General features: G+C 38.1%; 3 protein-coding genes across 4 annotated transcripts; 1 reads left to right on the plus strand and 2 right to left on the minus strand.

Annotated features, from left to right (window-relative positions):
- Positions 1-974: 974 nt before the first annotated feature.
- Positions 975-5,695, plus strand: LOC125196924 (pyrophosphate-energized vacuolar membrane proton pump 1-like). The gene is made up of 8 exons (XM_048095590.1): positions 975-1,329; positions 2,787-3,361; positions 3,436-3,815; positions 3,991-4,077; positions 4,160-4,490; positions 4,610-5,020; positions 5,091-5,150; positions 5,241-5,695. Exons 1-8 carry the CDS (start codon positions 1,083-1,085, stop codon positions 5,445-5,447), a joined length of 2,298 nt encoding a protein of 765 aa, XP_047951547.1. The 5' UTR covers positions 975-1,082; the 3' UTR covers positions 5,448-5,695.
- Positions 5,696-9,794: 4,099 nt separating this feature from the next.
- LOC125196923 (topless-related protein 1-like) lies at positions 9,795-17,450 on the minus strand. 2 transcript variants are annotated; one of them, XM_048095588.1, is made up of 26 exons: positions 17,335-17,450; positions 16,881-16,989; positions 16,608-16,787; positions 16,404-16,517; positions 16,164-16,322; positions 15,739-15,916; positions 15,531-15,651; positions 15,038-15,147; positions 14,762-14,936; positions 14,563-14,672; positions 14,390-14,459; positions 14,225-14,298; positions 14,044-14,139; positions 13,873-13,968; positions 13,611-13,738; positions 13,297-13,531; positions 13,025-13,183; positions 12,828-12,893; positions 12,510-12,659; positions 12,298-12,408; positions 12,037-12,216; positions 11,824-11,952; positions 11,636-11,731; positions 11,307-11,495; positions 11,054-11,220; positions 9,795-10,245 (listed from the first exon to the last, which is right to left on the minus strand). In XM_048095588.1, exons 2-26 carry the CDS (start codon positions 16,958-16,960, stop codon positions 10,038-10,040), a joined length of 3,381 nt encoding a protein of 1,126 aa, XP_047951545.1. In that variant the 5' UTR covers positions 16,961-16,989; positions 17,335-17,450; the 3' UTR covers positions 9,795-10,037. The 2 variants fall into 2 exon arrangements, with proteins under 2 accessions (XP_047951545.1, XP_047951544.1); XM_048095587.1 differs by having other exon boundaries at positions 15,736-15,916.
- Positions 17,451-21,174: 3,724 nt separating this feature from the next.
- On the minus strand, positions 21,175-24,902 carry LOC125193557 (protein NUCLEAR FUSION DEFECTIVE 4-like). Its single transcript, XM_048091381.1, has 3 exons — positions 24,503-24,902; positions 22,145-23,034; positions 21,175-21,899 (listed from the first exon to the last, which is right to left on the minus strand). Exons 1-3 carry the CDS (start codon positions 24,824-24,826, stop codon positions 21,434-21,436), a joined length of 1,680 nt encoding a protein of 559 aa, XP_047947338.1. The 5' UTR covers positions 24,827-24,902; the 3' UTR covers positions 21,175-21,433.
- Positions 24,903-26,620: the final 1,718 nt, after the last annotated feature.

Raw genomic sequence — 26,620 nt, forward strand, 5'->3', positions numbered from 1 at the left:
GTTAGATTCAAATTATTGGAAGAAGACTTTGATATTAGAATCTAATCAATGGGCTTGGATCATAGAAGCTAGAGGGCTTGGCTTATCCTATAGTAGCGACATTCCTAATAACTGACTATTATGGTAAAAGTTTTCATCGAATTAATTAACATAAAATCATTGTAGTCGGATCCTAAAATTTTGTATTTTCTCCATATTTTCTACACATTATTTCACCATTTTTATTATTTTAATTTACTTTGCAATAGTATAACATAGGATTTAGAAATCAAATCAAACTTGAATTGTTTAAATGGAGAATGATTATAATTTGAGGTACTCAAGTTATCAAAAGATCTCTGTAATACTCTTTATCTGTCATCACTACAATAGCTTCATACATTTGCTAGATATTTCTTATGTAAATAAAGAAGATTCACTAGCCATTTAAATTTAAAAGACTATTCGGGCTAGTCAACAGGCTGTGAATTGCACAGAAATCTTTAATAAACTTTTGAAATGATACGAAATTTAATACTCAAAACTAATAAACTAAGAAGAAATAAGACGAAAAGATATTTCAGTGGAAAAGTGTGTTTCAGCTATCATTCCTCTCTAATTACATACTTGTACTCCCTCCGTTCTACAATAATTGTCACTCTTTTCCATTTGGGTTAGTCCCACAATAATTGTCGCACTTCATTTTTATAATAAATGGTAAGCAGGTCTCACATTCTACTAAATCACTCTGCTCATATTTTATTATAAAACTAATATAAAAAGTGTGTCTCACATTCCACTAACTTTTCTAACTAATTTTTTTTTCGTTTCTTAAAATCCGTGCCCACAATAAGAGTCACAATTATTGAGACGGAGGGAGTATTATTTTGGATAATCTTGTAGAATATTTCAATCGACGGAGTACATACACTTTGTGGTAGAGTAGCATTTCCCTTGACAGCAACTGGATTTATAAATATCCTTCACCCGCCTTGCTCAAATTCGTTCAGTTCGCCGCTCTTTTTCTTTCAATTCTTTTTATTTATTTATTTAATTCTCCCGGTTTAATTCCGGCGAGCTAGCTACCTAGGGTTTCGCTCACAATGGCATTGCTCTCAGATCTGGGCACCGAGATTGTTGTGCCGGTATGCGCCTTCATCGGAATCATCTTCTCTCTCGTGCAGTGGCTCTTCGTCTCCCGCGTCAAGGTCTCGGCCGACCGCTCCGTAGACGCCGTGGCCAGAAACGGGAAGAATGGATGCGGTGACTACTTGATTGAGGAGGAGGAAGGCATTAATGACCACAGCGTCGTCGCCAGGTGTGCCGAGATCCAGAACGCCATTTCTGAGGGTTAGAGCTGTTTCAGATCTCTGTTGAATTCGCCTAGATCTGCGTTTTGGTTGTTTATATTCTTCTTTTTGTGTGTGAAGTGGTTGTCTCTCTGCTTGCTCGCGTCTTTATTTTGAGCTCTGTTTTTTTGCTGCTGAGTGCTGATATGCTTGTGCGGATAGTTGAATTTTATTTATTTTTAGCTTGTTTTGGATAATAATTTTCTGATTGAAACCGGATTTTTATTAGCTAGATGAATGCGTAAGAGTGTAGGCAGTTGCTTAGTAGAATGGCGTTGTCGATTTATCAGATGTTTGCTTATCAGTGAGTTCTGTTGTTGAAGTTGTCTTTTTATGGTTTAGGCTATTAGATTATTATCTGTAAGAACACTTTTTATGGTCAAATTGATAACAAAATTAAAATTTCACCCATGAAATTAAGTTTCGTGTTTGGCTTGTAACTTGAAAATTGGATCATTAATTTATGATCACCGACAGAGGTTATATGGTTTAATGGAGGTTTGAGGTTTATCCTTTTACTTTTACTTTTACTATTATTTAATTTATTATTATTATTATTATTATTATTATTATTATTATTATTATTATTATTATTATTATTATTATTATTATTATTATTATTATTATTATTTTGTTCCGGGTACCTTTTCTCAATTTGATTTATTGTCAATCTTAGGGTTTCATGCTCTCCCCGATTTATGGTTTCTGCGCTGTGGTTGAATCTGTCTCTAATATATTATATGCTATGTCATTGATAATTGAAATTGAAACGGATCTGATTTTCTTACGTGATTGCCTCTGCGGTGAATTTTATATCCCCATCTGGTACCAAAGATCTTGGGAAGGTAGTATAACACTCCTTACGTCCAAAAAAATGACATTAGGGATGCCATGAGAATTAATGCCTAATTGGTAAGTAAGTGAGATGAGGAGAAAAATAGTTAAAATAGTGTTAGAAGATAGGGGGATCCACATTATTATTATTAGTGTTTAATGATGGTCCCGTGGTATAAGTTGTAAATAAATTGATGGATATGGGTAATGAGTTTGGGAGAACTTTCCATAAATGGAAATGAGATATTTTTATCGGACGGACAGAAAAAGAAAGTGTCCTTATTTTATATAATTGCTGCACTCATCTTCAAGGGATAATAACTAGGGGAGTCGGCTTCCTATTGTCTTACACCAATAAAAAAATCAAGTGACACATCCTTAGTATTTAGTAAAAGAAGAATACTTTATAGTGGTACCTGTATTGAACGTTTGGTGCTTATGATCCTCAGATCTTCTCGAACACATTTTTCTCTGAGAAAATAGCTTAGTTCATGGCAGGAAAACATTTTTGTTTAATTCCTCGCACCACCTACATTGTTTAATTGACTTTGGTAAGTTCCTGTGCTCCAGTTAAAAGTGATAAATTTCCTTTAGGTGGGACTGATGTTATTTCTGGCTTTACAGGTGCTACATCTTTCTTGTTTACGGAGTACCAATATGTGGGAATTTTCATGGTTGTCTTTGCAATCCTTATCTTCCTTTTCCTGGGTTCAGTTGAGGGTTTCAGCACAAGTTTCCGGCCTTGTACTTATGATCAGGAGAAGCTTTGCAAGCCTGCTCTTGCAACTGCTATCTTCAGTACAGTTTCCTTCTTGCTTGGTGCCATCACCTCTGTCGTTTCTGGTTTCCTTGGGATGAAAATTGCAACCTATGCGAATGCAAGGACAACATTGGAAGCTAGGAAAGGTGTTGGGAAAGCTTTCATTGTTGCATTCAGATCTGGTGCAGTTATGGGTTTTCTGCTTGCTGCAAATGGCCTATTGGTTTTATACATTACCATCAATCTATTCAAGATCTACTACGGTGATGATTGGGAAGGACTTTTTGAGGCAATAACTGGATATGGTCTTGGTGGATCCTCCATGGCTTTGTTCGGAAGAGTTGGTGGTGGTATTTACACCAAGGCTGCTGATGTTGGTGCTGATCTTGTTGGAAAGGTTGAAAGGAATATTCCCGAAGATGATCCTAGGAACCCTGCTGTAAGCCCCTTATTCATCACTGAAGCTAATATTTTTAACAAGAATTTTATACTGATGTCCATTTTTTTCCTTAGGTGATTGCTGATAATGTGGGTGACAATGTTGGAGATATTGCTGGAATGGGGTCTGATCTTTTTGGTTCATATGCTGAAGCATCCTGTGCTGCTCTTGTTGTGGCTTCAATATCATCTTTTGGAATTGCACACGACTTCACTGGAATGTGCTATCCGTTGCTTATTAGTTCCATGGGCATCCTGGTCTGCTTAATTACTACTCTCTTTGCTACTGACTTTTTTGAGATAAAGGCTGTCAAGGAGATTGAACCAGCATTAAAGAAGCAACTTATCATATCTACTATTCTTATGACCGTGGGAATTGCAATTGTCACCTGGGTTTGCTTGCCATCATCTTTCACAATCTTCAATTTTGGTGTTCAGAAAGATGTGAAAAACTGGTAAAGAATACTTCTATTTTGCTATGGTACAATTGAATTTCTACTTCTCTAGTGCACAGTTACATTTCATTTTTCTAGGTCATCAACCTTTTCTGTTCTGTGTTGTGCATTAATTTTAATCTTGGCATTTGTCTGGCTTCAGTTGTGTACGAACTAACTCAACGTAACATTACAGGCAGCTATTCCTTTGCGTTTGTGTTGGACTTTGGGCTGGACTTATCATTGGATTCGTGACTGAATATTACACCAGCAATGCCTACAGGTGCAAATATGTCTATTTCTTGAGTTTTATTTTTAATTTCTTCTAAGATGGGTGTTTAAACTTAATTAATGTTTATGTGCAGCCCTGTCCAAGATGTTGCTGATTCCTGCAGAACCGGTGCTGCAACCAATGTTATATTTGGTCTTGCCTTGGGATATAAATCAGTCATTATTCCCATTTTTGCCATTGCAGTTAGCATCTTTGTTAGTTTCACATTTGCTGCTATGTATGGTATTGCTGTAGCAGCTCTGGGAATGCTAAGCACAATTGCTACTGGGTTAGCCATCGATGCTTATGGCCCCATCAGTGACAATGCGGGAGGTATCGCTGAGATGGCTGGCATGAGCCACAGGATTCGCGAGAGGACTGATGCCCTTGATGCTGCTGGGAACACCACTGCTGCTATTGGAAAGGTATTGAAATAATATTGTTGGGAATATGCTGCCAATTTCATTGCAGCATCATCATGCTCTCTACACGTGCACTTGCTGGATGTCGCTCATGTTACTAAATTTCTTAATTTTGTTCCCAGGGTTTTGCCATCGGGTCTGCTGCACTTGTGTCATTGGCACTTTTTGGTGCCTTTGTGAGCCGTGCAGGAATTTCTTCTGTTGATGTTCTGACCCCTAAAGTCTTCATCGGATTACTTGTTGGAGCTATGCTTCCGTACTGGTTCTCTGCCATGACCATGAAGAGTGTGGGAAGCGCAGCTCTGAAGATGGTTGAGGAAGTCCGCAGGCAATTCAACACCATCCCTGGTCTCATGGAGGGTATCGCCAAGCCTGACTATGCTACATGTGTTAAAATATCAACTGATGCTTCGATTAAGGAAATGATCCCCCCTGGTGCGTTAGTCATGCTCACACCCCTGATTATCGGCACCTTTTTTGGTGTCGAGACCCTCTCTGGTGTTCTTGCTGGCTCACTCGTTTCTGGTGTCCAGGTATGATTTATCCTTATCGTGTTGAAATTTAAGGTTATTTCCTTCAGACTCATCTCTTACCTTCATACAGATCGCGATCTCTGCATCCAACACCGGTGGTGCATGGGACAACGCAAAGAAGTACATCGAGGTAGCTTCCTGCTGTCACTAACCTTCCTCGTATCTCCAGTTTAGATTGGTAGTATATTTTAACACTCGGGTGGGTGTATGCATCTTGTAGGCCGGTGTTTCGGAGCATGCAAAAAGTCTGGGACCTAAGGGATCGGACCCACACAAGGCGGCTGTGATTGGTGACACAATCGGAGACCCTCTGAAGGACACTTCAGGTCCATCGCTGAACATCCTGATCAAGCTGATGGCAGTGGAGTCGCTCGTGTTTGCTCCCTTCTTCGCGGCTCATGGCGGTCTGCTGTTTAAACTCTTCTGAAGAATCAAATGGCAAATTGTACGAGATAGGTGGTAGTTAGGTGGTTTTGTTTTGATGATGATGATAAATGCGATGGAGGAGGTTATATCTAAATCCACGACATCCATTTGCTGGCATATTGATATAGCTTTCTAGTTTTTTTGGTTGATTGTAATGGGATTAATTTTGGCGGGCAACATGGATCCGTTGAGGTTCATCATTTTTCCTTTTTTCCAGATATGAATGTTCTTGAAATTTTTGAGCGTGAAGCATTGGTTCTGTTGTAACACCTCTTCTACCTTGTCTTGGGAGTTGTTTTTTATAAAAATGTATAAAGTTTTATGATCCTTACTTATAATGGTATTTAAAATGTTAGAATAACAATATTACTAAAAAGAAAAATGAAAATTATTGATGTTTGTTAATTGTGAATAGTGTTCATTGCTGGGTGGTGTTGTAAATGGTAAGTAGTACTAAGTAGCATATTGATACTACATAGAGTAAATGTACTATTTGAAGACAAACTGACAAATTATTACTCCCTTCATCCACAAATAAGAGTCTCGTTTCCATTTTGATCCGTTTGCAAATAGAAGTCACGGCTTATATTTATTATAAATGGTAAAGAGATCCTACATTTCACTAACTCGTTCCATTCACATATCATTTAAACCTAATATATACAGGTGGACAGGACCCATGTTCTATTAACTTTCTTCTACCTATTTTTATTAATATTTTTTAAAACTCGTGCGTGCGACAAATGAAGTTATAGATTCAAGTATTAAACACACTTAACACTAAAGTAATTAATTTGTGCAAGCTAAGAAGAAGAAGAAGAAGAAGAAGAAGAAGAAGAAGAAGGAGGAGGAGTCAGGAGGAGGGAGGAGGAGGAGGAGAAGAAGTAGAAAGAAGAAGAAGAAGAAGGAGGAGGAGGAGGGAGGAGGAGGAGGAGGAGTACAGTTAAGAAGAAGAAGGAGGAGAAGGAGGAGGAGGAGGAGGAGGAGGAGGAGGAGAAGTAGAAGAAGAAGAAGAAGAAGGAGGAGGAGGAGGAGGGAGGAGGAGGGAGGAGGAGGGAGAGGGAGAAGAAGAAGAAGGAGGAGGAGCAGGAGGAGGAGGAGAGAGTAAGAGGAGGAGAAGAAGAAGAAGTAGAAGGAGGAGGAGGAGAAGTGAGAGCCGAGGAAGAAGAAGAAGTAGAAGAAGAAGAAGAAGGAGAAGAAGAAGGAGGAGGAGGAGGAGGAGGAAGAAGAAGAAGTAGAAGAAGAAGAAGAAGGAGAAGAAGAAGGAGGAGGAGGAGGAGGAGGAGGAGGGAGGAGGAGGGAGAAGAAGAAGAGAGGAAGGAGAAGGAGTAAGGAAGCGGAGTAAGGAGGAGGAGGAGGAGAAGAAGAAGAAGAAGGAGGAGAAGAAGAAGCAGAAGAAGAATGGGGAGAGGAGGAGGGAGGAGGAGGAGGAGGAGGGAAGAAGAGAAGGAGAAGGAGGAGGAGGAGAAGAAGAAGAAGTTAAGAAGAAGGAGAAGGAGAAGGAGGAGGAGGAGAGAAGAAGGAGGAGGAGGAGGAGGAGGAGAAGAAGAAGAAAAGGAGGGAGGAGGAGAAGAAGGAGGAGAAGAAGGAGGAGGAGGAGGAGGAGGAAGAAGAAGGAGGGAGGAGGAGGAGGAGGAGGAGGAGGAGAAGAAGGAGAAGGAGAAGTAGAGGAGGAGGAGAAGGATAACCAGAGGAAGGAGGAGGAGGAGGAGAGGAAGAAGAAGAAGGAGGAGGAGGAGGAGAAGAAGAAGAAGAAGGAGGAGGAGGAGAAGGAGGAGGAGGAGAAGAAGGAGAAGGAGGAGGAGGAGAAGAAGCAGAAGGAGAAGAAGCAGAAGGAGAAGGAGCAGAAGAAGAAGAAGTACAGAAAAATAATATTAATCATGATGGAAAAATAAGTGCTATTCTATTTGGCCTTCGTTCGGTTGTTATAATTGATTGTGATTGAATATTATGAAGTTGACTAAAAATTTGATCCTACTAAAAATTTTATATATGAGTATTTTTGTTGAAATTTTCTAGTAAATTTTGATTGTTTTCAAATTAATAAACGAAAATTATATTAGTCTTACATTAGATGCATATTTATTTCAGAATAAATCGTGTTATATGATCTATTTATGATTAAAGCTATTAAAAATTGATTAAAACTAAGGCGTTGTCATACCTTATTGATTAAAAATTGATTAATAGTAATTTTTATAATTAAAAAAATTTATTGATATTTAAAAATTGAAATTTAAAATTTTGTAAAATTAAATCTAATATTGAAATAAAGAAACAAAGTGAAGGATGACAAAAGGTAAGAAGAATGATAATTTTGAAATATATCAGATTTAGTACATAACTGAAATAATATCATATTTAAAATATTAAAAGTGTAAAAAGATCAAACTAGAAACTAATAGGCACTTGAAAATTTAGTTGAACTTATCATTCGGGATGCGACAGCTTCTAGCTCGAGAGTATTTTCTTCAGTGTAACTTATTAAGACATATTTGCAAAGTAGAATAGGAGACGAATGGATGAACGATATCTTGATTGAATACATGAGAGAAATTTTCTTAGAATGAGACTATTATTCGACGGAGTCAATACAAAATAGTTATCATCTAGCATCTCATAAAAATTGTATAGACATTATAGGAAAAAATTGATTATTTTAATAATATTATTATGCTTTAAAATTTTAGTACCGCCGTATATGAATTTATGGATCCGTCACTAAACCTAGCGACCCGCTAAAATTGCATGGAGGACATAGACTTCCAGCAAGTCACTGAGTTCGAACTCAATGACTCGCTGGAATAGTCGAGGAGGAGAGAAAGAGAAAAGGTGGATAAAATATGATTAAGAATAGAAAAACTGGATAAAATATGGTACTGCAATAAATTGAGAGAAACTTTCCATTTTTTATATATGACTAATTTTGGTGGACCAGCCGAAATAGAAATATGAGATTATTTTTTATGGACAATTGTAATATATTTAAATTTTATTAATTAGAATTAAAGCAAGATAAAGTTTTATTCAAATTATACTCCCTCCGTCCCACAATAGGAGTCACATTTGGCGTGGGCATGAATTTTAAAAAATGTAAAAATAGTGTGTTGGAAAAATTAGTGGGATTTGAAGTCCACTTTTTTATATTAGTTTTATAATAGAACGTGAGTGAAGTGAGTTAGTAGAATGCGAGACCTATTTACTATTTATGGTAAAAGAAAAATGTGACTCTTATTGTGGGACGGACCGAAATGGCAAAATGTGACTCTTATTGTGAGATGGAGAGAATATCATGTATTAATTGTGTAATAGTATCAGATTTTATAGTGTAATATCATGTTTTAATGGTGTAATGTCAAGTTTGAGTCATAATTGTGTCAATTTGAATTGTATTGTTAACGATAGAGCTGGAAATATTCAATACAACTCGAAACCCCGACATGAACACGCTAGAAGTTATGGGTTTGGATCCAATCTTATTAAGTTTGGATCCTTATCGGGTTGATCTAATAAAGAACCCAGTGATTTCTGATTGAGTTTGACTTAGGCTTTATTGGTTTGGGCCGGATATCAAATTTACATGATAATAGCCCAACTCGCATGATTTGACAACCCCAGTCTACTTCATCCTCTTCCCTTCTTCACCTCCGCCGCTTCCTACACCCTCTCTTCCTCTTCCCTTTTCTTCAAATGGTAGAAGCTAGACGTGCCCGAGATACCTCCCCATCTTTAAAAATGACCAAGCAAGTCTTGAATTGATAAAAGTAATTTACTTTTCTCGCACTTGAAATTCCAAACATTCTAGTTATGCTAAGTAACACAAAAGGGTTTCATACCAAAATCCATGCTTAATACTCCATTTACTAAAGAATTATGTATCAATCTAAAATATATTAGTACTTCGTTTTTTATCTACAACTAAAGACCATTTCCAATGGTAAAACAAAAAATAAGTAAGCAATTAGCTATAAAGATATAGTTAAAAATCAATCTCATTTTAAGTTTTTGAATAAAATATCTTTTTGATTTACACTAAAACAAACTCAAATTACTTTTTCCAAATTTTATGAGTAAAAATAGATGGTATATAGAAAATAATATTTGAAGTTTAAGTCTAGTGTTAATTGTTTGAATAAAATCACTATTTGATGCGACATTTACACTAAATGTGTTTGAATTTAGCATAAATGGTTAGATATGCTGTAACAAAATATGATTAAAAGTTCGATATAATTAAACAACTCAATATAAACAACACCAATTCAATTAAAAGAAGGTAGTATCAAACAAAATTTGTTAGCATTTTCAGCCACATTATTCAAATCGTTTAAAGTTGGCACTATAATAGTAACGGAGCAATAAAAAATGCATGGGCATTATAATTATAAACATGAACTAGTTACGAGTCAGGAGCAGATTTTCTTGTGTTAAATAGGGAAACAGATTACTTCTACTTCGTGTGATCACATATATATTCTTACCCTAACTGTCTAAGTCTGTTCAAAATAAACCAGCAGTGTTGCAAAAAAGACAGATCTCACGTAGCGACCCTACAAATACTAGATTGAGGGCAGTTAAAGCTACGTGTGTATCATCGTTGAGGCTGATCTGAGGTTGAGGCCCCGACTGAAGGAGTGACAGGTGCATTGCTTGTGGAGCCATTTTCGGGTGGAGGCACGCCCCACTTGGCCTCAGATGCATGAGGTTCAATAACATGGACCGAGCCATCTGACAAACCTAATGCAAACTGATTCACTTCCTGTGGGTGTGCAGCTATCACCATTGGGTGAATGCTGGAGCTGCAAGAGTAGGGAATTAGCACACGATTTTCACAAGAAGACTTATTGCAATGAACATGTTACGAATGAAACATGACGCTGTTCTGTGAAACCGTATTATCATAAACTTCAAATATTTTTTTGCTTTTAACATGATTCTAAAATCGGTCGTATATAAACACACCACATTAACAAATTTTGGCAACTGCACCGCCACTTCGCAATTCGGCCAAGTTAACACCTCCATTTTCGTGGTAACTGTGATGTTTTTTATAGTCTATACTATCCATCTCTTTCAATTTTCTCTCAATTCTAAAAACTAGTCATATTATAAACCATGAAAAGTGGAGAGTCATGTTTTTAGATGCAATTAGCCCTTTGTAAATTGAGTTGTACTACAGTTGTTAAAACTGAGTCCCTCATACTCTCATTTAATATATTACTAGTATAATTTATTGTCCTCCATCCGTTCCATGTTAGTTGAGGCATTTCTTTTAGACACGGGATTTAAAAAATTGATGTTTAAAGGTTGAAATGAAGAATGAGAATAAAGTATAAGAAAGGAAGAGAGAGAATAAGGTACGAGAAAGAATAAAGTCATTTGCCAAAAAAGGAAACAACTCAACTAACTTGGGATGCTCAGAAAGGAATACAACTCAACTACCTTTGGACGGAAGGAGAATCAATTATATAAAGACCTAAAATCTGTTTCGTCTGACTTTCATCTCATAGACACTCTTAATTCCATTTATTATGATTAAAGATGACCTAAAGGTTAGAGGCAGATTGGAAGTTTCGAAAAACATAGTAGTATCATGTAAAAGATTACCTGACACTTGAAGGAAGGTAAGCAGAACGACTGATACGGCACCGCAAACGAAGGTGTGCAGCATTGAATATGCAGATGGTAGCGTCTACCAGACTAGCATAAACCAGCTGGCTGTCGCATGAGAATGTGGCATGAGATATCGGGGCAGCAGATTCGGGTGGTACCCACTGCAAGGAGCAATATAGATTACAGTTAAACAGAATATCACCCAGTAGATTTTCTTGATCAATGCCTTCTTGAGATTTCTTTTTACCTGATGTACGCAGTCTAATTTGGTTGTTTCGTATATGGCTAGTTGAGTCTCGTGTATGACAAGAAAGTGAGTCTGGTCATGATGGAATTGCACTCGTGTTTCAGATGGGGCCTCAGGCGACCTCCGGGGTGGCAGTTGCAAGGATCTGGACTTCTGCATTTCCCATCCGACAGAACTCCACACGCATAGCTAGATTGTGGCAACAAAATAAAATCAGTCAACACATACAAGAGATATCATTATATTCATGGAGAATCTTAACAATAAAATCATGCATTGTATCTGCAAAAGCATTACAGCATAAGAAAGAGTGTGCAAAAGTTGTCAACCTGAGCATCTGCACCAGATGAAACCAGCACATTCAATGTGTTTGAGAAAGCAAGGCCGGTGATACGTTTAGAATGGCCTTTAAGCTTGCTTTTGACCTGCAAGAAGTGGATATTACCGATAAGCTACCTCAATTGTGTGAACTGGCCAAAGGCACAGTGTATGCCGATACTATGTTCTTATGAAATACCTCATCTACCCTAACGTTGAATATCTGAATCGAGGAGTCATCCATCCCAATGGCGATTATGTTGTTATCTTGAGGATGGAAAGCTAAGGATGTTGCTGCTGGTGGCGGAGACATAAAAGTTGTCATGGTCTGCAATTACCCAGAAAGTCAAGAGGTGAAAATTCATGTGTGGGGCAGGATCACAATGAAACATAGTCTATTCCTGCAAGTTACCTTGAAAGTCATCATGTTAAACAGAGAGATCTTCCCTCCTGAGGCTGACATTACATAAGAGTCGTTTTTCGACAAGGCAAAGCAGGGAACAGCTTCCTCAGGATTCATATCGGGCATATCATTGGTCATCAAGATTCCACTTGATGGCTGCCATAATTGAGGTGAAACACTAGCAGTTGCCTACAGAGAGCTTCGTGTCATAATGACTAGTGATTCAAACTTATAGTTATGGAGGGAATAAGCTTCAGTTGCTTTTCTCACCTTTCCACTAAAATTAGGGTCACTTCGCGGCCATTTCCAGAGTAAATGGATTGCGTTTGAAGCTAATGCAAGTATGGCATTACCTGAATTTGTATATGTCAACCTCGATATCTTGCAACGAGACCAACAGCATGAATATGTTAGCACTCCAACACAAATGCATGACACATTTGCATAGAGTTTGCATAGAGTTTAATTAGTGAACGTTGTACCTTTGTTACTTTTGAATGTTCAGGAAGTTTTGAGGACCGGCACTGAGATGGTTCGTTAATTTCGCGAAGCTTCCAATTCTTTAATTTGTCGTTAGTGTCCTCTGCTGCTATTCTAGGTTTAACATCACCATGGTCTCTCGTATCCCGATTCTAACAAAAACCGAAGACTAACTTTCAATACCACAAATTGCAAATACTAAGGCCCGCAGACCATTAAAAAAGAACTTCAGAATGATAGGTGTGCAAAATTCCAATTCATGGTGCTAAATAATAGCACATCATTTGCAGCAGGGAAAACAAAAGGCGAGTAATACCAACCATTGCAGAGGCCACCCTGTCTTCCATGCTACTTGTAACTGCTGTAGATATCGGGTTTACAGCAGGCTGCAGGTTATAACAATATGAAAAGCTTTAGTAATTTTCCCATCTTTTTCATTCTTTCTTCATATCAATACTTTCACAAGAGGCAGTTACAAAGACGCCTGGGAAAGAATACTCCGAGTTGAAAAAATTACCTTGGCACCTTCAGATGTTCTTGAGGCATCAAAAGCAAGATTCTCAGAGGCACGTAATATGCGAAAACCGTCGGTGTTTGCTAATATCTTGATTCCATTTTCATTGGCAGAAACAGCTAGCAGTGTCCCATTCTTGTTGAAGCGGATTCGAGGACTTGCCTTACATTTGTGAAAAAGAAAAATTGCGGTTCAATGTGCAGTATTTTTTGCATGAAATATGTGGTGAGTGCACGGGCATGTGTGCTTGTTAAGATGTTATAATTGAAACTCACGGGAAGACCTCCATCAGTATCAATACATTGCAAAAGTTGAGTATTATCCATATCCCAGATTTTGATGGAAAAGTCATCACCAGCTGCCAAAAACCTGTTTTTAGCTGTGTCGAACTGCACAACTCCTAAAGATCGTTTTCGGAAGCCTTGATATATTCTCTTCACAGCTCCTTCACTTTCATTCCATTCCACAATGTGAGACTCTCCCTCTTTACTAGTCCCACAGGAAAAAAGCCTGAGCAAGAAATTACCAAATTATAATCTGGTTGACTAACAAATTCACAAAAAATCGAAATCCAGCAGCTGTTTAGAACCTTTTTCCATCAGCACTGTAGGCCAAAGTCGTACACCAACGACCAGGAGCATCATAATCAACTCGAGAACCCAGATTATCATATAGCCATGCCTTAATTTTTCCATCTAAAGCTGTAGAAAAGATAAACTGGAAAACGGCAAAAAAATCATAATCACCACATGATCTCGGTGAACCCTATAACTATAATTTTTACATACTTAGTCGCTAAGAGCTAAAACATTGTCATATTATGGAAAAGGAATCATATAATGCTTTGTTACCTGAATACTGTCTTTATTGTGAGGGCACACCGAATAGACCGGGGCTTCATGACCTTCAAAAGTATATTGTTTTGCACCAGTGGTGGCATCCCAAACCTAGGATCAAAGATAATGAGAATGATATCACATGTTGTTGTTTGATTTCTTTCAAGATAGTGCATCTTAAAAAACCTTGATAAGCTTGTCATCCCCACAGGTTATCACCGAAAGCTGCTTATTGGGATGGGAGAATGCAAGATCGTTTACTGCACCGACATGAGCATCAATCTGGAACAGAAGTACTCGGTTGCAATTAGTCAAATAACACATAAAGTTTCTAATAAGTAATAAGGGTTGAATGATAGTATAATACCTCCAAATGCTGACGGACATCATTTTTTCCATGATATGAATAAATTTGTACAATATGTCTTGAATATGCAACACCTATTAAGCAAAAAAATAAAGATATTAAACCAAATCAGTTCTTCTAGAATCTCTTTTAATGAAAAGATATATCATCTAAACTAAGTACTACCAAACAAAGATCCATCAGGGCTCCAAATAACTCGATTTATCGAGACAGCAGGATCTTTTGCCACACTAGCCTGAATTAAACAAAACAACAAAGACTCAAAAACATTTTCAAAACTAAATGAATTTAATAAACAGAATTGCCGTATTTTCATTTTTCAGTCAAGAAATATGAACCTGAAAAGTCATAGAACAATTGCTTAGATCCCAGACTTTGAAGTTTATCTGCATGAGCCTCTCCCTCGAACCAACCTCCCACAACCCGATATCTCCCACACTTGTGCCAACTGAGTTATAAATACACTGTTGAGTTCATAACTTTGACAAAAATATACCAATAAAGTATCAACTGTGTATCTTCTCAAACTAACTCAACCTAGAAGTAGTGTTTGCTGGGCAGGATGGAAATCCATGCTCATAGGGGACGATGCTTGGTTGAACGTCCATGCCACAGATTTTGGAAAGTCATCCAGAGCACTGAAAGTATGGCTATGAGCAATCCCAGGAAATGACAGAGGCTGTATATTCACAGGAAGACTTGCCTGACTTCCCTGCATATGAATAGGCAAATAAAAAATATAACCAGGTGAATGTACCAACAGAGAATTATCTCACTCATCTGAAGATTTTGATCTTCTTGACATCTATTTACCTCGTCGGAAATACCCAAAGGCCTGGTTCTTCTGTTCACATGATCAGAATCACCAGATAGGAAATCAATAGATGAGTTTGTCGGTGGAGTCCTAGGATACTTAAATCCAGCTGTACAAAAGCCAGTAACATATACACTTAGAGCTTGCAATTTGTGAGCACAATGGTTAAGGGATGTTCCACCTATGAATTAAATCATGAATGCACACGGCATAACTTAGGACACCTAATTATCTTGGCATGTCAGATCCATATATATCGTCAACAAAACTTGCATATCATATAACTCTAGCCAAGATGCTTCCACATCTCTCGATGTAAACCATTCTATTGCTGAACGTATTGAGAATTCATTGACACAATATGCATTACTAGTCCTTTAATCATTTTATCAGAATAATTAGTAGGCACAAAACTTGGCAAGAATCATTTTATCCCAATATTTGAATATCAGAAAACCTGAATCCTCATCACCGAGAAAGTGAGAGTGCTACCTGGAATTGGAGGAGAACCAAGAAGAGGTCCACCAGAAACTGCTGGATGAGTTCCAGCAGGTGGATTAGACATCCAACTAGCAAGAGGTGTTGGAACGGGTCCAGGCATAGGTTGGAACGGCTGTATTCATTAATCACGGGGCAGTAAGTGTAATGGGTCAAAGCAAGAAAAGTCATCAGTTAAGTAAGATATACAAATTCAAACCACATGTGCAGCTAAAGGAGGGAAGCCTCCAGGCTTTGGTACTGCTCCTCCGAGCAGGGGATTGTTTGATTGAGATGGTGTGCTTGCACCGTTTGGCTGTCCGCATGAATGATCCACAAAAAGTGTTTTAATATCCGGGTTTGGCTTTGGACTTTTACAAAGTTGGTGCTGCCAGTTCAAGCTACATATGTAAATTGTATTAGTCCCCTCAACCCAAACTGCTAATCCCCTACACACCATATATTTTAAGGTACCATAAGACAAAACTTGGAGCTTAGCAACTTAGCCATGTAAATACTAAACTAATTCAGAAACTATATGTAGTAAATTCTCAAGAGCTTGAACATATTAGTCCATCGCTAAACCTCTAGTGATGATGAAGAATATCATATAGTTATGATTGATTCAATGTGTCAATTGAAGTCTACCTTTGATTAATGAGCGTTCTGAGCCTTGAGTTCTTGAGGTTAGGGAACTGCAGCTTGTCACGAAACAGTGGATTTGCCTCAATAAGCTTCTTCAGTTCAACTAGCATAACAGCTCGTGCAGATCTTGTATCTCCATACTTGGAGAGCTGTTCGTTGTCCCTGAGACATATTCAGGTACAAACTTAAACTTCTTAAAAATCTACCAGAATGCTTGCCAACAAATCACAAAAGAACAAGTACCTGAAGTTCTCCAATGTCAACAGTTGAGTTATTTCCTTAAAAAGCTCTTCATTGAAAGACGAAAACACTTTAAGATCCTTAACAAGAACATCAACAGCTTTGGACAGATCATGCCTACACAAACACAGATACAATTGCAAAGTCTACCCACTTTACTCACTTATATCCAATTCAGATTCTAAATGATGAGTGTTAGAATCTCACTTATCCAATGCTTCAAGGTACTTCTGCTTTCTAATCTCAAAAAACAACTTCATTGAATAGCGATTGTCGTCCACTTTCGTGAAGCCAGAGAGGTATCTTTCAACCTCCTCCCAGTTCCCATTGTGTACCTCATCCTCAAAATGCTTCATGTTAAAGAAGAACCCTGATTCTTGCTCAAGCCTATTTTTAGAAAGGTCACAAAATGTCAAGTGTAGAATTTTCCTACAAAAACCAACCATAAAATATTTATATTCACTAGAAAAAGAAACCTACTTGTGAACAGTCTCCTTAAACTTCTCTTCATCCAGGAATTGTAAAATTAAGAACACAAGTTCTCTACTGAGAGAAGACATTTCAATCAACTCTTCTTACAGATAGAGATCTACAATATATCCAAAAAGCAAAATCAATATTGATTCACACGAGCTGCAAAAGAGCTAGTACTACAAAATAATGCAAAACAATAAAAAAAACGCAGTTATAAAAACGAAATCCCCAAAACTAACCTAGATCCTTTAAATAATTAAATTAAAGATTAGTGTGGAACAGAAGGCATTATTATATTATTATAATATTGTAGTATATAATTAGAAATAAACACAGAAGATGGAGAGATGGTTACAAATTGAAATGTTCAAGTGAAGAAGAGATGAGAGAACGACGAACTAAGGTGAAAGTAGGGTTCAAAGGAGTGAAATTGTTTAATACATTTATTCCCTCTTTATACCTATATCACGAAAATGATACACATACAAATAAGTTTCTCTCTATGGAGAAAGGGTTTTCCAGCTTTTATTGAAGCAACATGTAAATGAGTTTCTTTGTCGAAGATGATAAGTGGTATAGGTTATCACTGTTATTAGCAGGGCTGATCACAATAAGAACAATTGAAGGAGGGCCCAACTGAGCTGGCCTGATTTTTAGATTAAAAATTCAACGGTGTAGGGATACCAAATCGCAATATATTTTGACAAGTGAATCTCTCTTCCAAATAGAGGTCGGCGAGTGACCGACTAGCCGATTCTAGGCGCTGGCCGGTCCGCTCGCCGAACTATTGCAATCGGCGAGTGCCATTTCAGCGAGCGTTGGTCGATGCGCTCGCCGCCATTGTAGGCTGGAGATCGGCCAGTGCATTTCTTTTTAATTAAATTTTCGAAACACTATATATACGCGATTTTCACATCATTTTCATTCGCACCACTTGTTTTAGCGAGTTTTCTCTCTCTCTTAATTTCTGTACAAGAGCGCAACAACGCGAAATGAGTAACGCGGGTGGTAGTAGTGGTAGTAGTGATGAGGAGTACGAACGGCAAATGGACGAAGCATTGGAGGCCTATATGTCCGGTGAGATAGACCAGCTGCTACAAAGGGATTTGCAGTCGGCGGTACCTCGACCTCCGAGTTCGGGTTGAGTCCAAACAAAATCAGCCGGCCGCGGAGTTCGCCACCATAGTCAATAGGCGGGACTTTGAATTATTTTTAGTCCTTCTTCCATCTATAAATAGGGTCTTTGCTTCATTCGTAATAGATAGACTAGAAGTGAGTTTTGAGTGTCTGTCTTAGGAGAGTGCCTCCACATATTGGGTGAGATGAATGTTTGGAAATTTCATAACCAGGCTACGGTTGTTTTGTGATTAGTCTGAGGTGTGTCATTTAGTAAAAATGGTTGTTTGGATGAAAGCTGTCAAGGATTGTCATAATCTTTTAGAGTGTCCACAATAATATGACACAACCATGGAGGGCACAGCCACAAAAACTCTTCCACATCCACAAAAACTTGTCCAGCCCAATAGTGAACAAGCCACAGCCACAAATCATATTATTTTATTAATTGTTGGTATATTTTAATTGGATTGGAACAAAATTAATTGAACCGAAAAAAATAATTTGGGAATAACTATTTTATATATAAAGATTTTAAAACGTAAAAAAAAAAAATCAGCCGTCGGCGCTGCCACTGTTTGCGGCGCCGTACAATAGGGCGTCGCGATCAGCGCCGCCCCCGATCCCACCGCCGCGTATGCGGCTCATGGCCGTCTACCCCCACCGCCGTGCAATAGGGAACTGCGGCTCCGCCGAGGACGCGGCTGCCGCCGTGGCCTCCCTATTGTGGACACTCTTAGGTAGAGAGTCTTAGAGCATCCGCATCGATTTCTCGATGCGGGCTCGGTCTCGTCCCGGAGAGATGAGACGCCGATGCAAGGGCTAGGTCTCGTCGCGTAGCTCGGGGGTGGCGGGTTGTCTCGTCACGCGCCAGCGTTACGTGGTGAGCTCCAGCGGGTTGTCATGCTGCAATACATATTTTTTTTAAAAAAAATCTATTTTCTGAAAAAAAAAATTAAGAATTTAAAAAATTTTAACGGTAATATTACCGTTTGAACGGTATATTTTTTTTTTGTTTTTTTTTCTTTTTTTATTCTATAAATACTCCTATGCTCCTTCATTTTACACACAAACACACTATCTCTCGTCTTTTTTTCTTCTCATCACTATCATATCATCTCTCTTTCCTCTCCCATTTGAGCAAATGCGTTGAATAATGGAAGAATCGCTAGGAGAAGATCGACGTAGGGAGGAGGAGGAGGAAGCCACGACGCATCAAAAGCGACCCCAGAAATACTTCCATCGTGACTGGGAGGAAGCCGCCGCAAGGTTGGTACGAGATTACTTCTGTTAGAACCCGGTATGGGGAGATACCTACTTCCGTCGCCGTTTCCGCATGCGGCGGGAGCTATTTCTGCATATCACAAATACATTGGCGGCCCGGGAAGAGTACAGAGTACTTCCAAGAAGGGTTCAACGCTGCTGGCCGTCCCAGTCTCACGACGCTCTAGAAATGTACTGCAGCAATCTGTCAGCTTGCTACTGGACAAACGACGGATTTGTTCGACGAGTACCTTCACATTGGGGAAAGCACTGGGAGACTGTGTTTGATGAACTTCTGCAAAGGCGTCCGGGCAGCCTTCACCGACGAATTTCTCAAGAAGCCAAGTACCGCAGATTGTCAGTTTCTGCTCCGACTTCACGAAACAGTGCACGGCGGGATGCTCGGCAGCGTCGATTGCATGCATTGGCAATGGAAGAATTGCCTTGTGGCTTGGAGGGGATCATACACGAGCGGCCACAAAGGCGCACCCACCCCACCGTTATACTCGAGGCCGTTGCCGACTACCGGCTATAGATTTGGCATGCATTTTTCGGGGTCCCCGGATCGAACAACGACATCAACGTGCTCAACCAATCCGACCTCTCCAGCAAAGTTTTGAATGGTAAAGCACCGGCCATCAACTTCACCCGCCAGTATAAAATGGGGTACTATCTTGCCGACGGGCGACGGCATCTATCCGAAGTGGCCAAACTTCGTGAAGACGTTCAACGGGCCGATGAATGAAAAACAGACTCTTTCTGCGCAGGGGCAAGAGGCTACTCGCAAGGATGTGGAGAGAGCGTTCGGGGTTCTACAAGCTCGATTCAACGTTATCAAATCCCCGGCTCGTACGTGGTTTATGCAGAATATGGTCGACATCATGTATACGTGCATAATCTTGCACAACATGATTGTCGTCGTTTTCGTGATTTTTAATGATTTTATGAATTATTAGTATTAATTTAATATTTCAATGAAATATTAATTGAATTTGTTGGAAATAAAAATAAAAAATGAAATTGAATGAATAGTTAAGGGATTAGATGGTTAAGAGATTGATAGATGCATATGCTATCTCTTAGTTAAGAAATGGGGTAAAAAACGTAGTGGGACCCATGAATAGAGAAGGGATGAGACAGTATTGAGACATGGATGTGGATGGCCTTGACTAAGAAAAAGTTCTTGGGTATCCGAGTAATCATTTTCTCACACACACACGTTTCTTCTATTTCTGTTCTCCCAAGTCACATCTATTTAGTAGTACTCCCTCCGTCCCGACTAAGATGACATGTTCCTTGGCCGGCACGAGATTTTAGGAGTTATTGGTTAATGTGTTTAATTGGAGAGAGAAAACGTGGGTGTAAGTATTAAAATAGAGAGAGAAAGGAAAATGAATATTTTAATAGGAGTGAGAAAAAATAGTTGGATGTATTAATTGTAAAGAGAGAGTCTCAAAAAAAATTTGTCATCTTAGTTGGAACAAACTAAAAAAGAAAACGTGTCATTTTAAGTGGGACTGAGGGAGTACTATTTTGTTCGATTTTTTTGTGTGATTGAATCTCTATCCTTTTTATTTAGTACCCCATATTTTTTAATTTTAATTGAATTGTTATATTATGTTTTAATAGGAAAAGACTTATGCTAATTTTAAAGATTCTCATTATTTTTAAACTATGAGAGACGGTCCCTAAAAAATAATATGGTTAGAACCATGAACTAAACTATAAAATATGGGAAGAAGTCATTTTCACATCTGGGAAGAAGTCATTTTGTCGTTTCAACAATCTCCCCTCTTTTACACACTTCCCACTCTTCATGACACACTCTTGCTGCTACAAACTCCACGTTAATCCTATTATTTATTCATTTATTGCATTCCTCCCCTTCTCCCACAATAAGAAAGATCAATGCATAGCGAAACGAGTAGAATATATACGCAATAGATATATAAATGTAAATCCGATCTTCTAATACTCGGATAATAAAGTTCGTTTAATAATCTGGCAGTCGAATTAGCTTTCGACTGCAAGCTTATCAACTAGCAAAATAAGGGTTAAACTTAAACGCATCAGAGCAGTAAAAAGTCTATACCTGCATCTGCATAGCCTAAGAAAGTCATCTACTCTGATTCAATCAGCTATTATCTGTAATCTATAATCTAGAATGACTTATTCTGTAATCATTGGCCGGAGCTTTCAGGCAGACGGAACGAGCCTCCAGCATAAAGCATTCGGTAAACTGGTCGTATTCTTATGCTTAGCACTATGCTCAATGAAGTTCCCAAACCACAAATCCCGGCTAAAACAAGGAAAGTGAGCCGGAAGCAGCTTGGACCCACGCAAGAAGATCCCGTCTGCTTAGCTGCCTCAGATTCGTATACTTGACTAGCGAGCAGACTTGAGAAAACAAGCGCACCGACAGGATTTCCCAGCTGCATGAAATTGAAGATCACGCCAAAATCTTTCAATCCAAAAAGTTCGGAAGCAGTTGGAATCATGACACTAAACTGGGTGCCGTAACAGATTCCAAGCAACGCTGTGGCAGCGTAGAGAGTGCCACTTAGAGCTGAAGCGTATAGAAGAAATGACACGACCATGAGTGCTTGTGCGACAGCCAAGCAAAATGTTCGAGGAATCGTCTTTGACCTGCAAAACATAGAGGCTATATTGAGAGAAAGGATGTCAAGAAAAACCAAAATGCTGCCTATTTCAATGATACTAACAAATCTCTCTCTGCAGGTTTGCATAGAAACGGATTATATGACACAGCAGAGAAAAACATCCATGAATATAGAATATTTCGTATGTATATATGTATATAGAGTTCATCGAAAGGATTTGAGCAATTCAACACAGATCAAACAAAAAGTGAAGGATAGTATTTGTAGTACCTTACAAAGTGTTCAGATACGACTCCTGCGCCTAGACGGCCCAAAAAGTTACAAAAGCTGAACAAACTCAACAATACTGTTGCATCCTTCACACCAAGTGAAACCCCAATCTGTGCCAAGTTGTTAAGGACTGTTACGCCCGAGCCAACTCCAAGAAAATAGACGGACCACAAAAGCCAAAAATCGGCCTTCACTACAGCTTCACGGAATGTGAAATCTTCGCCTCTCCTGGGCTTTCTTTTCTTCTTCACTGCTCCCTCGCCTACGGCAAGAAGTAAATCCACTTCGGGGATTTCTTCAGGCTCATAAAAGCTACCAAGATATGTTGTTGACGAGGAAGGGGTCAACATAGGATTGGTTTCGTTTGTATAGCCAATTTCACCTACTACACCGGTAGAAACAACAGGTCTCTTGTGATTCGAAGGGAACATTGTCATTTTCAAAGGGATCGATAGAGGAGCCATCAAAAGAACAATCATTATGGCAATCAACATATAGGAAATAGTGTTGCTAAAAGGGAACAAATCCTTCAAAATTGTCGTTGAAAGAAGATAAACCGCGAGGATGAGACTAGCCGCTTGTGTGAAAAGGAAATGGCTATGTTCGGCGGAGTCTTCCCCAGAAGCGGGAGTACAAGGCCGGATAAAGTACATCATCAGCAAACCTATAACAGGGATGCCGAGGGTTAGCAGCAGTAGTAGTTTTGAAGCTGATCCGTCGAGGGCCATAGTGTAAACCTCCGTGAAAACTGCAGCGCTTAAACCAACATAGCCTTTGAGTATTCCAGCAACAGCGCCCCTACTGATAGGAAAATTCCTCATGTTTGTGACGAGAACTGCTGTGCCAAGCCATGCACTGCCGTGAGTGGCAATGCACAGAGCGATCCACAACTGTCGTGTTATCAACAGTTAGGCAGAGTATATAAACAGAGAATCTACATCTCGGTGATTTCTACATATATCGAACGCAAGCAAAGAATAAACTCGTATAGAAACAGTATAAGTTCGAAAAAGATGCTTTCTAAGTAGAAGAATAAACATCAGCCATTTCTTTTCATTCTAGATAATCCTCTATTATTAGCTTCAGTTCCTCTCTAACATCAAGAATTCAACAGATGATGCAAGCTGATTTTTCACTTTCAAACCACATTATTTAAAACTCTCCACAGCAAGAATACTCACTAGATAAACGCATGGAATCGAAACAATATGGAACATTAGTTTTTTAAAAAACAATGAAATAGTACATCCCTTTTTTTAAGAAAAAAGAAACTAAATTAACCTTCAACAAAATTAGAAGCCACGCCAACAAATTCAACAACATTCTTTCTGAGATATAGTCCATGTTTAATATACAGTGGTACACTAAAACCTAAATTAGTCAAGTAATTAGCTCTAATGGTATTCCAAAACCAATTCCATTTTTGGTTTTTGAGTAAAAAGTGTTTGATATTTTAGTGTAATTAAGGTAACTTGATTGATCAGTATTATCATAATGATACATCATATAAGTATGGAAGTGCGGAGTGCACGCTTATTTGAATTCATTATGATGGACGGGGGTCCGGGGGCAGCGCCCCCGGTAGCGAGGTCCAAGGGGCGGCAGCCCCTGGCGGGGTCCAAGGGGCAGAGCCCCTGGCTGAGGTATTTCCAACGAAGTTGTTGTGTAAGAAATTCATCCGAAAATGTAATTTCTAAAAGTCAAATGACTAGTTTGCAATTTCGGAAACCTTTTGAAAAACAGGTATTTTCGGTTTTCCCCCTCAACAGATGCACTGGTTCATCTACAGATGCACTGGTTCATCTTATTAAATCTGATCAATTCTTTTTGGTTCTTATATTCTTTCTCTGACATCAATATAACTTTCTGATTTCTCTGAATTATATCCGATCAAATATTTTAGTAGAACCACCGAAATTGATTTGATCTGAAAGTGATATCATCACGACTTTCAGATTATCCGTTTTGTTCAATATTCTAAATCTCCCTAACAAAAAGTTCCTATTTTTACATTTAGATAAACCAAAACCTAAAACTTTTTCAAATTTTGTGAATAAAAAAAAAAAGCATAATATAGAGAATATTCTTTTGAATTTGAGTTTATTGTAATTTGTAAATGGTTGCACTAAAAATATTACTACTACAATTGTACTCCATTGCCTCCATCCAAAAAAAAACACAAATTTTACTATTTAGGGGTATTCATTAAAATTAGACCAATAATAAACAAAATAACAATGATTTGAAGAACATAATCAATATCACATAACACGTGACACCTCCACCAAACTTGGAAAGAGAAATAAGCATAGTCAAGAAAATAAAAATCCAATCTTTGGCGAAAAAACGAAGACTTACAACCCAATAGGGAAGGTTTTGAAGAGTCTGACTAACAGCGAGCCACAAAACACCATAGCCGAAGAAAGAAGCGCAGACGCCGACAAGAAGAATAGCCCACGGCGGGAGTCTGTTGCAAGCTAAACCGGGAAGAATCCCAACATTTTCTCCTATATCATTGGCTACTCCAAGAAGAGTTAGCTGCTGCTGATTGAAGCCGAGAACTGATTTGAGGGAAGGGGAGTAAAGTGGGAAAGTGTATGAGTTTCCTGATGCAATTTGCACCCAAACTGATGCCCCCAAGCTCACCCATGGCGGCCGGCTGCCTTCTTTCAGCACTACCATTTTCAATTGGGGAATTATGATTATGACAATTTGGTGTAGGAGACAGCAGTGTCACTATTTGTAAAGGCTTAAAGGTCCAAATTTTGACGTTGATTCTTTCAAGACTAATCAAGGTATAAATATTTCCATTTGATACTTTATCATTGCTTTCTCAGTTCATTTAAAACAGCGGTGAAAATCATTTACTACAACACTTATTTCTTGCTATAGTAATAGTATTTCATAATATATTGAAAAGTAAATAAATTAAAGAAACAAAAAAATTTATTTACTACTCCGTATTCCCTCCTTCCGCTATTAGGAGTCCTATTTATGAATGACACACGTTTTAAGAAATGTTAAGAAAAATAGGTGGAAAAAGTTAGTGAAATAAAATGCGAGGGGAATGAGTTAGTTGAAAGTGATACCATACTACCATTTATGATAAAAGTGAATCGAGACTCTTATTCGCGGACGGACCAAAATTAAAAAACATGACTCCTATTTGCGGATGAAGAGATAATTAGACTTCAAAATATTCTGTCAATAATTACACAATCTTTAATAGTCTCCGATTATAGTTATACATGGAAAATATATTTATTGACTAGACTTCAATTGAGTCAGTTAATAGTTACACAATCTTTAATAAACTTTGATTCTAATTATACATGAAAAATATATTCTAATTTTACAAGTATTTTCTTAATTCAATTTTCTATAATCTTTAATTGATTTCATCTATTATATTTTCCATAATTTCATCTCTTTCATTTCTTGTTCTCCAAGTAATTAATTTTATTATTCCAACATATAATACATAATTAAATAGACATTTTCGATAAAGGTACTTAGGTTACAACATTTCTTATTACATTTCCAATATATCATTATAATAAACGAGTTGACCCTTTTTAGACTAAAAATTTCAATCTCGACACAATCTTGTCTCATACGGTGGTGTTTGGTTTTCTAGATAAAACAATACTAAGATATAATCTAAAATTGAGTTATGAGATTATTTTAGTCATAGGATATTAGTTATGACTAATTATCTCATGATTATCCATCTAGGATTGAGTAAGAGACTAAATTTCATGAACTAAACGCATATTAGGATTGGTATACTGAAAATCATATTTCGAGCATGTTGCATCGATAGAATTGCTCGTATACAATAAACTCTACAATCCACTTTTAACCTAAGGCGAGAAGAAGTAATTTTATCACATTGGTGTTTGCTTGTGCACTTATAAGATGTTTCTCAAACATTTAAATTATAAGAAGCAAATAAGTTTAATTCTTTTGCATAGTAGACTGGTCGTGAACGACGTTCACAGAAGGTGATGCAGTCAGTTCTTTGTAGAAGAGAAATATAATTTCACAACCTAGATACGCTTTGGCTACTTATCGTGAAAGGTTGCAGTGTCAGTCCGCATGTTTCCTTACCTTAGGAAATAAACGACACTGGTGTAGTACAACACTGAAGGATCCAACAGTTGAAATAAGTTTTTCTTGCAATTTACTGAAAGACGAGGTCTCAGTGATTGTTATTTCTTAATCATTGTTGACATAGCATTGAACATACGATATTGATTATGCAATACTTTGAATTATCAAATGGTGCGAATTTTTCGCAATCCAATAATCCTGATATCTTGTGTAGTGGTGATCAATGGCTAGAGGTGCTAGTATTGTTATTGCAATGAATCGTGTGCTGGGTGAGTCCAATTTGATAATATCCTCAAGAGGTGTTCGAATTTTTTTTTATTATTTAGAAACTCGGCCGGTTGGAATTTATTCCAGAATAATAAA

This window comes from Salvia hispanica, chromosome 6 (genome assembly GCF_023119035.1).
Source record: "Salvia hispanica cultivar TCC Black 2014 chromosome 6, UniMelb_Shisp_WGS_1.0, whole genome shotgun sequence".
Classification (NCBI taxonomy): domain Eukaryota; kingdom Viridiplantae; phylum Streptophyta; class Magnoliopsida; order Lamiales; family Lamiaceae; genus Salvia; species Salvia hispanica.

What these genes read in the sequence shown, in the direction of transcription:
- LOC125196924 (XM_048095590.1), top strand. Translation starts at nt 1,083, where the DNA reads ATGGCATTGCTCTCAGATCTGGGCACCGAGATTGTTGTGCCGGTATGC. An exon ending in CCAGAACGCCATTTCTGAGG is followed by an intron (nt 1,330 to 2,786) that starts GTTAGAGCTGTT and finishes CTGGCTTTACAG; the next exon opens with GTGCTACATCTTTCTTGTTT. An exon ending in CAGAAAGATGTGAAAAACTG is followed by an intron (nt 3,816 to 3,990) that starts GTAAAGAATACT and finishes GTAACATTACAG; the next exon opens with GCAGCTATTCCTTTGCGTTT.
- LOC125196923 (XM_048095587.1), bottom strand. Translation starts at nt 16,960, where the DNA reads ATGTCTTCTCTCAGTAGAGAACTTGTGTTCTTAATTTTACAATTCCTG. An exon ending in CCAGCAAACACTACTTCTAG is followed by an intron (nt 14,673 to 14,761) that starts GTTGAGTTAGTT and finishes TTTATAACTCAG; the next exon opens with TTGGCACAAGTGTGGGAGAT. An exon ending in GGGATGACAAGCTTATCAAG is followed by an intron (nt 13,969 to 14,043) that starts GTTTTTTAAGAT and finishes CTTTGATCCTAG; the next exon opens with GTTTGGGATGCCACCACTGG.
- LOC125193557 (XM_048091381.1), bottom strand. Translation starts at nt 24,826, where the DNA reads ATGGTAGTGCTGAAAGAAGGCAGCCGGCCGCCATGGGTGAGCTTGGGG. An exon ending in AAAACCTTCCCTATTGGGTT is followed by an intron (nt 23,035 to 24,502) that starts GTAAGTCTTCGT and finishes ATAACACGACAG; the next exon opens with TTGTGGATCGCTCTGTGCAT. An exon ending in GTATCTGAACACTTTGTAAG is followed by an intron (nt 21,900 to 22,144) that starts GTACTACAAATA and finishes TATGTTTTGCAG; the next exon opens with GTCAAAGACGATTCCTCGAA.